Raw genomic sequence first — 14058 nt, forward strand, 5'->3', positions numbered from 1 at the left:
CCGTGGCATAGCCATACTTTCTGCACAAAAGCCAGTGGAGATTCAAGCATACCTTATCATGCCGACGTTTATATTATTTCTATGCATGCACTTACCGTGTATGTGACATTTTCTACCGCAACTCTCATTATTAAAACTGGATTGGTAAGACTATGTATAACTGGACTCATTTATATCATACCCTGTCAGAAATACAGTAGAAGTACCGTAGGAGTCCATTTCTCTCCCCCAAGGTACAATTTACACTAATATAACCCCCTAGGGCTAAATATTAGACCTCAAGGTAACAGTGTGTACATTTTTAGGGCCAAAAAGATCCATATATGTTCCCAAGCAGTATATAAAGGGTACAAATAAGTATCTTAGAGAGTACTGCCTCAGTGACAAGCTTATTGTACGTTTTGGAGTACAATAACGTACTTTATTTTCTAAGAGTGTAAGCGACGACTCCAGACATTCAAAAGGAGATTGTTGGTGAAGTGATTGCAAAGTGGTTAAGTCACAGTTATAAAAGGGCATCATGGACAGCTTTCATATTCATACAATGTCTTTTTCTCTCACACAAAACACACACGCACAAAAACATTGCATTTGGCCAAGGAGCGACAACCGCAAACAAGTGTAGCATATTGATTCATACACAAACTCCCAAAAGACACACTCTGAAATATGCACTTGTTCTCCACAGGTGGAGAAATGCACAGTTGAGACACATCATTCACACACTGTACACATACAAATGCACACAATGTTTATACACTACATTAAAAAAACAAAAAAACAAAAGCATAGATACGTGATAGAATCTAATCTGCGAGGAGATGTGAGGATTGTAAATTAACGCATCTGCTACATAGGCACTTCAGACAGACGGAGCATTTCGTGTGCGAGTGTGAGAGAGAGATGAGCAAAGAAAAACAACTACTTTAGCTGAATAAAATATTCACTTAAATTGTGTTTAAAATAAAACAAAAAACAAAACAGTGAATACAATAATGAAAAACACGTAATACGGTTTCAAATAATAAAAATAAAAAAAAAAACAGAATTGAAGCAATGCATAGCTGGGCGTGTCTCTAGTCTCAAGGAACAGGAAGTTCACAGATGCTACAGTGGATACAACGACTGGATTATCATTCTGAGGAAATACTGCATTTGATTGATGCCAATGATTCAAAACTCACCTCTGATGCACTGAAAAAAACAGGAAAAAAACTAAACTAAACAAAAAAAACAAAAACAAAACACCCGCTGGAGAGACTGAAACCACAGGACACACAAACTTTACAGACGTAATTTTCAGTCAGATTAACTCAAGGAAGACTTTCCGCTAATCCGTGATTGAGTGGTTTTGTTCAGCTAAGTGCTGGGACACAGTGAACGAACACGTGAAGAAACATTTGTGGACGAGACGCAGTGCTCAGTGCTGTATGCTGCCAGTTGAAGATCCTATTGCTTACCTGAACACCAGCAGCAGTTTATAAAGCTAAACATCTCACCTTCATACAATGGCTTTCGTTTGCAGTTTGTTTACAAAGGCATAGCTGTTGTGCATAAATGGGTTTCGCAGAGTGCTTTCTGTTCGGACACAAGCAAATTCCTGGAAGCTGTTATCGATTTCAAAAAGTCAGAGACCCAAAATTTGACCCTTCAGCCAAAACCAATTCCACGGGACAAAAAGGCCAAAAGTCAGGGGTCATTTGAGGTTAAAGGCAAGCAGTGGCCTCTCCTCGCGCTTCTGCCACGGACTCTTCTTGTTCTCGTCAACGTCCTCGGGTGCAGCCAAACCATCCGGGGCGCTGTTGCTCGAGGGAAGCTTAAGGTGCGTTTGGGCACGCTCAGTCCTCACTATCTGTTCCTTGTCTCCTCTTGACTTTTCTTCCTCGATGGTAGGATCTGGGAGCGAAGGAGGGGATGGGAGTGGAGGAGTGGGTAGCAGCGGAGGTGAAGGCGGGATTATAGTCTCTTCTTTGATCTCAGATTTGGGCAACAACAGCCTGAGCGAGTTTTCTTCCGGACTGCAGGCAGGAGTTTGGCTCTCAATCTCATTGGGTTCTGAATCAGCTTTCGCATTAGGATTAACCTTATTACCCTCCACAAATACCAGTGATGTGCATGTCACACTGGGTGACATAACCTGGGCCTTTTCCTGACCTTTGGGCTTGCGGCCTGGCGTGATGTCGCTCACGTCTACGCCCGAGTCCAGACTGGCATCGTTGCTGCCCACAGAGTTGTTGCCATGCGCTGCCCTCTGCAGATCGATGTAAGAATGGCGGATGTGCGCGTTCGAGCGGCCGTCCAGTGACACAAACCAGGCTCGTGGGTGTGGGAGGGGCTTCCCACCCCTCAGTTCCATTAAGGTCTTCTCAGCCAGTAGCTGATCTTCTCCGTTCATCTGCACCACCCCGAGCGCCGCCTCACTCAGCGAGTTGGGGATAGACAAGGCTTCGGGTAGCGCTGCCGTCCACTCCTCCACTGTCCCTTCTGCTGCCTCCCTCGCTCCTGCTTTCCCCTCCTCCACCCCTTTGCCCATGTGGTCCACTTGCCCCACTTCAGCTTGAGGCTGATGGGATGCATTAAGCTCTGCACGGATGCTCTCGAGCTCGCTCCGCTCGTCTGACTGGAGCAGAAGCGCTTGTCCTGAGAGAGGGTGCGTCCCAGGCAGCCGCATGTAGTGGGCGGGGATTAGCAAAGTGGGACGGCCTTTCTGATATCCGGCTCCGCCCTGGCTTACCTGGAGCTCCGATGTGCAGCACAGCAGTGCTCCAGGGCGGGGCAAAAGGCCTGGGGGGCGTTCTAGCTGATCCACCGAGCGTGAGAGCAGGAAGTCAGATGGACGATGCTCCGCCCCCAGATCCCTTTCTGGCGAAGTTGTGGGTGAAGTTGTGGATGGAGACAGGCGGTGCTCACATGGAATGGCCTTGCTCTCTGATGAAAGGCGGCCTGCTGAGGCAGCGTGGTGCAGCGGGTACGGGGATGAGGACGAAGCAGACGCGTGCAGAGGATGGACGGTTGAGGAGACGATGGAGGTGTAGCTGCGGCGATATTCACGCTGGGAGCGACTCCCGAGCTCGTTCCGAGACGACACTAGCTCATTGGTGGATGATTCATGAGGCGCGGCTTTCAGCATGGGGGTGTGCAGGTCTGGTTCCACCCCCACGTGTTCCAGTTGGGCCTCGTTGATGAGGTTGAGGTGAGACATGGACGTAGCCTGGTCTCGTTTGGAGCTGTCCAGAGATGAGGTGAGGGTGTACTTCTGGTGAGCTCGTCTCGAGCGTGAGCACTTTCTCCTGGTTACACGGACATATGAAATATGAGAGGACACACAAGAGGTCTACAAATATTCTTCAATCTAATCATGAATATTTGTAATAAAGTGCTAAGACCAAATCCAGCTGCAGAGACTAAATTCCACTCAATAAATAATTGCTAACAAGCTGCGAGTATCAAAAGCTTCTTGGTGTTACACTAAATGAAAATATAACCTGGTCTGATCATATACATGCCTTAAGCACAAAAGTCTGTCAGAGGTTTGGCGTACTGCGCCACATTAAAGGTAGACCGCCTTTCAGATTTTTCAAGTGTAGGTCATAAAAAGAATTTTACCCGACACCTAATTATTTTTGTTTAGTGGACCAAAAGCTACTGAATTCGAATCACAGACTTCCAATTTTATTAGCTTTTTAAAGTTAGAGCAATTAATGAATTTAGGGCCATGTGTTCCTAAATTCTCCGCTATTTTTTCCTGCTTCACCATGACTCAATTCAAGATACTACGTCATGCATCACATGGTGGGCTTTCCCCGTTTGCACAAGGCATTGTGGGATACAAATTTGAAACCGGAGAGAAACATGGAGGACGTGAATGAAACGTGAAAGACCGACTACAGTAACGGAAAGCGAGAAAAGACGTTATGTTGCGAAGGAAAGGAAACGCAGGACCGAACTAATAAATATCGTCGGTCGGCGAGCACCTCGGTGTGATCAGCTGTTCGTTTAGTGACAGAATGATGGAACTGTCACAGTGCACGGTCAAAGGTAAACCTGTAGATGGCAGTAATGCAACACTGTGGATGCCAGCTGCTGTAAAACCCAAAAGATGATGATAAACCTGCGCATGCGTACACGGACTTCCTCTGTCTGTTTGACTGCACGAAGAGAATGATTTCATACACATTATTTGCTCGGGAATCCCCTCAAATTAAATAACTTCCCAGCCACAGAATGGCCTGGGTTTTTTTTTTAGATATTGCAGAAATAAACTAATCTCACAATGACCAAATTTCAGAGTGAACTAAATTTCACCGATTTTATGAACTTGAAAGGCCGTCTAGCTTTAAACATCTACTACTACATAGCACTCGCTTGACACTTTATTACCGCTTTTTGATTATGCTGGTTTAGTATGGGGTCATAAAAATAACGAAGTACTCGTAACACCTTCAAATATTACAAAGTAATGCTGCAAGATTTATTTTAGACCAACCTCAGTACCTTTCTACCACTCAAGCTCGTACTCAGTTAAAATGGGAGCCTCTAGCTATCCGCCGCCACCATCGCTGTATATAAATGCCTTAACAATATTATAGGTTTTGATTTTACTAGGAATTGTAGTATACATAATTAGGATACACGCCGTCGTCAGAATTTACACTTGCCACATGTGTGTACTAACTGGGGCAAACAGCGTTTTATATTTCATGCAGCCGCTGACTGGAACAATTTAGATATTACTGTCAGACAGGGATCTAGTCTTCTCATCTCATCATCTGTAGCCGCTTTATCCTGTTCTACAGGGTCGCAGGCAAGCTGGAGCCTATCCCAGCTGACTACGGGCGAAAAGCGGGGTACACCCTGGACAAGTCGCCAGGTCATCACAGGGCTGACACATAGACACAGACAACCATTCACACTCACATTCACACCTACGGTCAATTTAGAGTCACCAGTTAACCTAACCTGCATGTCTTTGGACTGTGGGGGAAACCGGAGCACCCGGAGGAAACCCACGCGGACACGGGGAGAACATGCAAACTCCGCACAGAAAGGCCCTCACCGGCCACGGGGCTCGAACCCGGACCTTCTTGCTGTGAGGCGACAGCGCTAACCACTACACCACCATGCCGCCGGGATCTAGTCTTAATGATTTCAAATCATTTTAAGATGAACTTAATTTTATTTCATATATACTTGTATATATTACACATATTGTATATTATTTTAGAAATACAGGGTGTTTCAAAAAAATTTATATCATTTCATAATCTAATAACTTTGCCAATTCTCGTTCAATTGACCTCAAATTTTAACAGCATGTGTGGAAACAGGTCAAAATTTTACGTTTTTTGTTTTTATCTTTTTAGGTATGGGCGGCACGGTGGTGTAGTGGTTAGCGCTGTCGCCTCACAGCAAGAAGGTCCGGGTTCGAGCCCAGTGGCTGGCGAGGGCCTTTCTGTGTGGAGTTTGCATGTTCTCCCCGTGTCCGCGTGGGTTTCCTCCGGGTGCTCCGGTTTCCCCCACAGTCCAAAGACATGCAGGTTAGGTTAACTGGTGACTCTAAATTGAGCGTAGGTGTGAATGTGAGTGTGAATGGTTGTCTGTGTCTATGTGTCAGCCCTGTGATGACCTGGCGACTTGTCCAGGGTGTACCCCGCCTTTCACCCGTAGTCAGCTGGGATAGGCTCCAGCTTGCCTGCGACCCTGTAGAACAGGATAAAGTGGCTACAGATAATGGATGAGATGAGACGAGACTTTTTAGGTACAGAAATGCCATTCACTGGAAAAGAAAAGATGTTTTGTGTGTTCGGTGTCCTGTGTCTCAGCCGGTGCGCATATTGAAAATTTGTGAAATCGTTCATGGAATCCACATACTTTTGAATTTTTCATTCAGATTTGGAGGAATAAATCTTATATTGCTCAATATTAAGCCTGTTCAGTTTCATTTGCCTAGACTCTGTAGTTTCTGGGATATTTACATCTCAAATAATATCAATTTAAAAAAAAAAAAAAAAAACACCCTGTATTTCGTTCTTAGTTTTTATTTGTATAATTTTTATATTCATTTTATTTGTTTATTAGATAGATACGAGTATATATGTGCAAGACCTCTCTGAAAAACACCATGGTGATGAGAGCCTCTTATATAAACATTGTTTTGTTAAAGGAGAACTGAAGTCATTTTTAAACTTGCTTTATTTCTTAATTAACGTGTTATTCAGTTACATTTTCGGTTTTAGTAACCTTATATCGTGACTTGTATTGGCAACTAACTGCAATTAAATATTACGCTTATTGGGCTGTTCGGTTTTTAGCCATGTTGAACTTAGTTCGTTTGGTCCACAGCAGGCGTCGCTTATCCACACGATCTTCACGAGACTTTGAAACGTGAAGTGTCAGTGCTGCCATTTTGAAAACTGTTTTCCAAACGAAATATTGCACAAAAACGAGTTTAAATGACGATTACTGCATACTTTTTTCAAAATTTCCTGATTGCTATCAAAACAAACAAAACTTCTGGCTTGATTACGTCAGCATTCGAAAGAGGGCGCGCGCGTCTTTTGACAACGTTGGCAGATGTCGGTCGCTTTGATTTCTGCTGTACGTTTTACTTCCGTCCTACGATGTCTCGCACAGGTCTCGACGAATCTCGTTTACGGCCGTCGCTTTGACATATGGACTGATACATTACAGAGCATATTTCAAACACTCAACTTGCTATAGCAGTGACAAAATAGCGATCAAAAACACATTCCTATATTTAATAAAATGAGATAAATAGAATTTTGATGATAAAAAAATTTGCCTTCAGTTCTCCTTAAATAAATAAAATAACTTAATTACACTTGTGAATGTTGATAATACAAAATACTACACAATGAATAATGCTAATAAGCTGATTACAACAAAATATCATTGAAGTTAAATGGTATTGTGTTTTAGCAGCTTATTAGCATTGATTATTGATTAATTATTAAATTATTTAAAGTACATTTTTAATGGGTTACTAATATTAAATACTACTCAATGAATATTTTTTACTTTGTGTTTGAGGCACACACGCACACAAAAAAAAGCAAATAAAAAAAAAACCCAAAATGATGCATGAGATCAGGAAAGAAAACGCATACAGAATCACACACCTGCAGTAATAGAAGAGAAGACAGATGAGGAAGAGCAGGATGAGCGCCATGCCTCCCAGTATGGCCAAAAGGAACACAGTGTGGTACGTGCTGATGTCCTTTGCAACCACAGGTCCTGGAAAACACACACACACACGCACAATATTCGAGAAGGAACATTCTGAACCACGGTTTGAGCATCAGCACACCGAGCTACATTATGCTAATTAGGTACGACACAGAAAAGCGACAAATCAAAACAACTAGCTCGGATTCCTCAGATCAGTCCTATGTTTTCCCAGTTCCCCACTCGCAACTTGAGTTCCTACCTGCAATTAGGAATTGTGTCTAATTTCTTGTAGACATACATGGTTTCATCTTCACCCGTCATACACAACCTCTCAACAAATGTGTATAGAGACATTTATTCCTGGAAGGAAGTATCAGAGATCACTGATGACTCTGGTGAAAGTATGTAGCTAGTACGGTTCGCTTTCTTTGTTCATCAGGCAGTGAAGCTAGTACAAAGACATAAATCAAACAATACGTTTTCACACTGATTAGCTGTAGAAGCATTTACATTTGGGCTAGGACTGGGCATGCTCACAAACAAACACTGACTGTAACGGTCACTACATGCTTGCTAGTGTGAACGTAGGGTAAAGCTGCAGTATGAATGCTGACGTTAGCGTTAATGAAAAGCACAAACCTACAATATGAAAGGAAGCAGCATGACAAGCGAGTTAGGTTTGCTGACAAATAAGCCTTGCTAGCAGATATTCAACAATAAGGGTAAATTAGCTGAGTAGACTTTTGGTAGCTAGAGAGCTAAAGACACAGAGACAGCGAGAGATCCAGAGAGAGAGTGTGAGTGTTACCTGTGTTTATCGGAGACATGGCTGCTACCCAGTAACCAAGCTGAGGGGCGATATAGGTCAGGATGAGCTCACCTCCTCCTTCTCTCTGCACGTAGCCCAAACTGCTCTTCAACCAGGCTCCTACACACGCACACACACACACACACACACACACTGACTTGAAGCAGCTATTTCAGTTCTAAAGTAGTTCAAACTCCCATGAAATTATTACAAGAAGAATTGAATCCTACTACTACCAAAAAAAAAAAAAACCCTCACCCACCCCCACACCAACCCTGGACCATTTCACTCATAAATCATAACTGTGGAGGCGCCATGGCTCAGTCGACTAAGGCGCCATACCATAAATCCGGGGACCCGGGTTCGATTCCGACCTGAGGTCATTTCCCGATCCCTCCCCATCTCTTTCTCCAGCTCATTTCCTGTCTCTACACTGTCCTATCCAATAAAGGTGAAAAAAGCCCCCCAAAAAATCTTAAAAAAAAAAAAAACCTGTTTTTTGGTCTTTTAAAAAACATTAACACACAGCAGTCCCCGGTGTTAAAACGACACCGGGCAAACAGTGTTGGTTAAATCCGCCTCAAATCACCAGACTTCAGAAAATGTTCCCGCCTGACCGTTCCAGATTTGTCCTACTTCCAAAGATTAAACGTCAATAGTCCCAATAAACAGTGTGCAAAATTTCAGCCTGAAACCTTTGTTAGTATTTGAGATACAGGAGCATGAATAAGGGGGCATGGCTCGAAGTTTACCATAAAAACGAGTGCTATGGGAGGGAAGCCCACTGGCGTTCCATAAGCCATAACTAACAATTTCAGCGAGATGCATGAAATTTTCAGGATTGGTCTTAAGTATAAGAGATCTTTAAATATTGCAACTCAAGAGCCACAAGTGCATATTTGCCCACTTTATGGAATGTTGAAATCTGTTTAAAAAATAAAATAAAATAAAAAAATTGGTGCTTTGGAGCATTTCTGACTTTTTTGTATGTACACATCTAAACGTCAGAGCTTTCAGATTCTGGTATTCATTTCTCACATTGTAGTACTGTTTTGGTAACCAAGTATTTGTCTAAAAGAAATCAAACTGAGTTATGACCCATTCTCATCTCATTATCTCTAGCCGCTTTATCCTTCTACAGGGTCGCAGGCAAGCTGGAGCCTATCCCAGCTGACTACGGGCGAAAGGCGGGGTACACCCTGGACAAGTCGCCAGGTCATCACAGGGCTGACACATAGACACAGACAACCATTCACACTCACATTCACACCTACAGTCAATTTAGAGTCACCAGTTAACCTAACCTGCATGTCTTTGGACTGTGGGGGAAACCGGAGCACCCGGAGGAAACCCACGCGGACACGGGGAGAACATGCAAACTCCACACAGAAAGGCCCTCGCCGGCCCCGGGGCTCGAACCCAGGACCTTCTTGCTGTGAGGCGACAGCGCTAACCACTACACCACCGTGCCGCCCGAGTTATGACCCATTTAAAAAAAAAAAACATTTCTCGCCCACGTTTCAAATGCGTATTGCTCATGTATGACAAAATCTACCCTAAAAAACTATTCTACCACTGGAAAGAGCAGGTCTTAATTAGCAAACGCACAAAATATGAAGTTGGTCTCTTCAACCAAACACTGATGATTGAGTCTTTCGCTAAGAGTAATTCACTAAGAATACCACTACATGGCAGCAAAAGCACTGAACTGTGATTCCACTGAGCCACGAGTTCTTGACTGGTTTAATTATAAACGAAAAGAAGAAGAAAATAATTAGACAAGAACTACAAAGCTGATGAAGCTTCCTTAGGTTTGGTTGAGACCAGGAGTACTAAGAAGTTATACTTAAGTGAAAGCATACATAATGCGTTATGATCTTCCTCAGTTACAATTGGTCATCTCCAGCAAAAAAGAAAAAAAAAAAAAAAAACCCACACCACACACTAGAGCGACGGCTACAATTATCGACACCTTAACGATCTTTTGGCCATTGCAAAAGTAGAGAAGACTTTCAATACATAAATTGTGCATGAATAATTACTCAAACTTCCACTGGAAAAAAATGAGTTGATTCCTGATTAGTTAGTGCATCAGATCACGGGACACCGTTCCACAATTATCGACATCTTTGTCCACAGTTATCGACACCGTTCCACAATTACCGACACCCAGATGATTACTTATAAAAAAATAATCAGTATGTGGTATTAAGTTAACAAAGCATAGGTTTTTATTTAAAATTTGTTTTACATAGACTTGTATTTAGTCCAAAATATCTTTTATATAAATATATGGATGTCGGTGCTTGCGTAAATGAGGAAGTAATTCTACTGTTTGTAAACAAATGAACTGATAATGTTTAACCTGTGTCAGAAAATCTTTTTGTTCCACTTTAAGTATTTTCGTAGATCACATTTTGTTAATCATTCGTTGTTTATAATAATTTCTAGTTTTATAGTTTACCAATAAATGCCAACAGGCAACTGGCATTGTAACCGCATGAAAATCCAGATCAAAAGGTCGCATATCATTCCTCGAACCAAAATATAAAATCTCTACTGATATTGTAATACATGGTAGATATTTATAATAACCTGCAAAAAAATAACTTTCTGAATGGAATAGAAAAATCTGAATATTTCAAGCATGCAATTTTTTAATAATGCTAGGAATTTAATTCTGGTCTAATTTTATTTATTGCAATAGGATTCCAAATACTCTATAAACATCCAATAAAAAAAATAATTATAAAATCACAGCACTTTCATTTTTTTTTTAAGTACTTCATCTACAACCCTGATTCCAAAAAAGTTGGGACAAAGTACAAACTGTAAATAAAAACGGAATGCAATAATTTACAAATCTCAAAAACTGATATTGTATTCACAATAGAACATAGACAACATATCAAATGTCGAAAGTGAGACATTTTGAAATTTCATGCCAAATATTGGCTCATTTGAAATTTCATGACAGCAACACATCTCAAAAAAGTTGGGACAGGGGCAATAAGAGGCTGGAAAAGTTAAAGGCACAAAAAAGGAACAGCTGGAGGACCAAATTGCAACTCATTAGGTCAATTGGCAATAGGTCATTAACATGACTGGGTATAAAAAGAGCATCTTGGAGTGGCAGCGGCTCTCAGAAGTAAAGATGGGAAGAGGATCACCAATCCCCCTAATTCTGCGCCAACAAATAGTGGAGCAATATCAGAAAGGAGTTTGACAGTGTAAAATTGCAAAGAGTTTGAACACATTATCATCTACAGTGCATAATATCAAAAGATTCAGAGAATCTGGAAGAATCTCTGTGCGTAAGGGTCAAGGCCGGAAAACCATACTGGGTGCCCGTGATCTTCGGGCCCTTAGACGGCACTGCATCACATACAGGCATGCTTCTGTATTGGAAATCACAAAATGGGCTCAGGAATATTTCCAGAGAACATTATCTGTGAACACAATTCACCGTGCCATCCGCCGTTGCCAGCTAAAACTCTATAGTTCAAAGAAGAAGCCGTATCTAAATGTGATCCAGAAGCGCAGACGTCTTCTCTTGGCCAAGGCTCATTTAAAATGGACTGTGGCAAAGTGGAAAACTGTTCTGTGGTCAGACGAATCAAAATTTGAAGTTCTTTATGGAAATCAGGGACGCCGTGTCATTCGGACTAAAGAGGAGAAGGACGACCCAAGTTGTTATCAGCGCTCAGTTCAGAAGCCTGCATCTCTGATGGTATGGGGTTGCATTAGTGCATGTAGCATGGGCAGCTTACACATCTGGAAAGACACCATCAATGCTGAAAGGTATATCCAGGTTCTAGAGTAACATATGCTCCCATCCAGACGACGTCTCTTTCAGGGAAGACCTTGCATTTTCCAACATGACAATGCCAAACCACATACTGCATCAATTACAGCATCATGGCTGCGTAGAAGAAGGGTCCGGGTACTGAACTGGCCAGCCTGCAGTCCAGATCTTTTACCCATAGAAAACATTTGGCGCATCATAAAACGGAAGATACGACAAAAAAGACCTAAGACAGTTGAGCAACTAGAATCCTACATTAGACAAGAATGGGTTAACATTCCTATCCCTAAACTTGAGCAACTTGTCTCCTCAGTCCCCAGACGTTTACAGACTGTTGTAAAGAGAAAAGGGGATGTCTCACAGTGGTAAACATGGCCTTGTCCCAACTTTTTTGAGATGTGTTGTTGTCATGAAATTTAAAATCACCTAATTTTTCTCTTTAAATGATACATTTTCTCAGTTTAAACATTTGATATGTCATCTACTGTATGTTCTATTCTGAATAAAATATGGAATTTTGAAACTTCCACATCATTGCATTCCGTTTTTATTTACAATGTCCCAACTTTTTGGAATCGGGGTTGTACTTCAACAATATTACACAAAGATCGATCCATACCAATTGTAAATGTCACTTAATTCCACAGGGTGTCGATAATGGTGGACACCGGTGAAAGTGATCATTATTATCGACACCTCACACGCGCGTTTAGATACAAAAAGGCATCTGTCAAATGAAAGAGTAAGAAAAAGTATGTTTCGACATAGAGATCATGAAAGACTGGTGAATTTGATGAGTAAAAACATGTCTGTGATCTTTCCACCATGCTTACCTACAGTGATGACGTCCGGGTTTTCCTCAAATTGCTGATCGTGTTAAAAAAACTTCCATCTCGGGTAACGAGCTGCGTCATCAGACGACAAGATCAAAGGGCGAGGGGGCAGGTCTTCAGGTTGATTGATTAACCAATAATAACTGTTGTAACAAACTCATCTTCTAGGACTAACAGACTTAAAAACTCCTTTGTCCCTCACGCCATCAGACTGTACAACTCCTCTCTGGGGGGGTAACAGGAGGACAGAGGACGGGAAGGAGCAGTAGCCTAGCCTGACAAAAAGCAATACTAGACAATATGCAACACCTCTCCTGCTGGACTTTTTTCATATTTGTATATGTAAATACTTAAATTTATCTAGAAGTTTTCTCTATTTTCTATTCTCTGTTTATCCTGTAATGATGCTGCTGGAATTTTAATTTCCCTGAGGGAACCCTCCCAAAGGGATCGATAAAGTTCTGTCTAATCTAATCCTTTGTAAAATTGTTTTTTATTGGTAAATCTGAAAAGGTGTCGATAATTATGGACTGTCGATAATTGTAGCCGCTGCTATACAAGAAAAGGAAAAAAAAAACAAACCAAACAAACCCCAAATTGCTACTTTTAAAATGTACTCAAATATTAAAAAGGAAAAGTAAACAAACAAACAAACTCTTAATTGATTAATTTTAAGTTATTATCTAAAATAATTTTCATCTAAAAACTAAGCATTTTATCTAAAAGTAAGCTTGCTGCTCGGATGTATGACGAACGCTACATAGTTTGCTTATGAATTAATTAGAAGTGAAATATCATGTACGATGTTTACCTCGAGCTAGAATTTGATTTGCCGCCTACCCAAATATTTTTAGCTACTGGAATTGATGTTAAACATGGAAGAAAATTATCCAGGTTAACAAGTGTTTGCCGAAGGAGAAGTGAATATCGGTGAATAATAACCGAGACGAAGTTCCATCCATCCATCTTCTACTGCTCATCTGGATCCGGGTCGCAAGGGTAGCAGCCTAAGCAGAGCAGCCCAGACTTCCCTCTCCCCAGCCACCTCCACCACCTCTTCCGGGGGAATACCGAGGCGTTCCCAGGCCAGCAGAGATATGTAATCTCTCCAGCATGTCCTGGGTCTGCCCCGGGGTCTCCTCCTGGTGAAGCATGCCCAGAGAACCTCCCCTGGGAGGCGTCCAGGGGGCATCCTAGCAAGCTGCCCAAACCACCTCAACTGAATCCTTTCGATGTGGAGGAGCAACGGTTCTACTCCGAGTCTCTCCCGAATGACCAAGCTTCTCACCCTGTCTCTAACGGAGAGCCCAGCCACCCTGCGGAGAAAACTCATTTCTACCGCTTGTATCCGCGATCTCATTCTTTCGGTCGCTACCCTTAACTCGTGACCATAGGTGAGAGTGGGAACATAGATGGACCAGTAA

General features: G+C 42.1%; 1 protein-coding gene across 1 annotated transcript in view; it reads right to left on the reverse strand.

The window, feature by feature from the left end:
* Positions 1-377: 377 nt before the first annotated feature.
* fam171a1 (family with sequence similarity 171 member A1) overlaps positions 378-14058 on the reverse strand; it is a 94824-nt gene continuing 81143 nt past the window's right edge. The window contains exons 6-8 of the mRNA XM_060900268.1: positions 7997-8116; positions 7140-7254; positions 378-3290 (exon numbers count right to left, since the gene is read on the reverse strand). Coding sequence (XP_060756251.1) covers positions 1697-3290; positions 7140-7254; positions 7997-8116 — 1829 coding nt within the window. The 3' untranslated portion in view covers positions 378-1696. The remainder of the gene's footprint in view (positions 3291-7139; positions 7255-7996; positions 8117-14058) is intronic.

This window comes from Neoarius graeffei, chromosome 19, assembly GCF_027579695.1.
Source record: "Neoarius graeffei isolate fNeoGra1 chromosome 19, fNeoGra1.pri, whole genome shotgun sequence".
Classification (NCBI taxonomy): domain Eukaryota; kingdom Metazoa; phylum Chordata; class Actinopteri; order Siluriformes; family Ariidae; genus Neoarius; species Neoarius graeffei.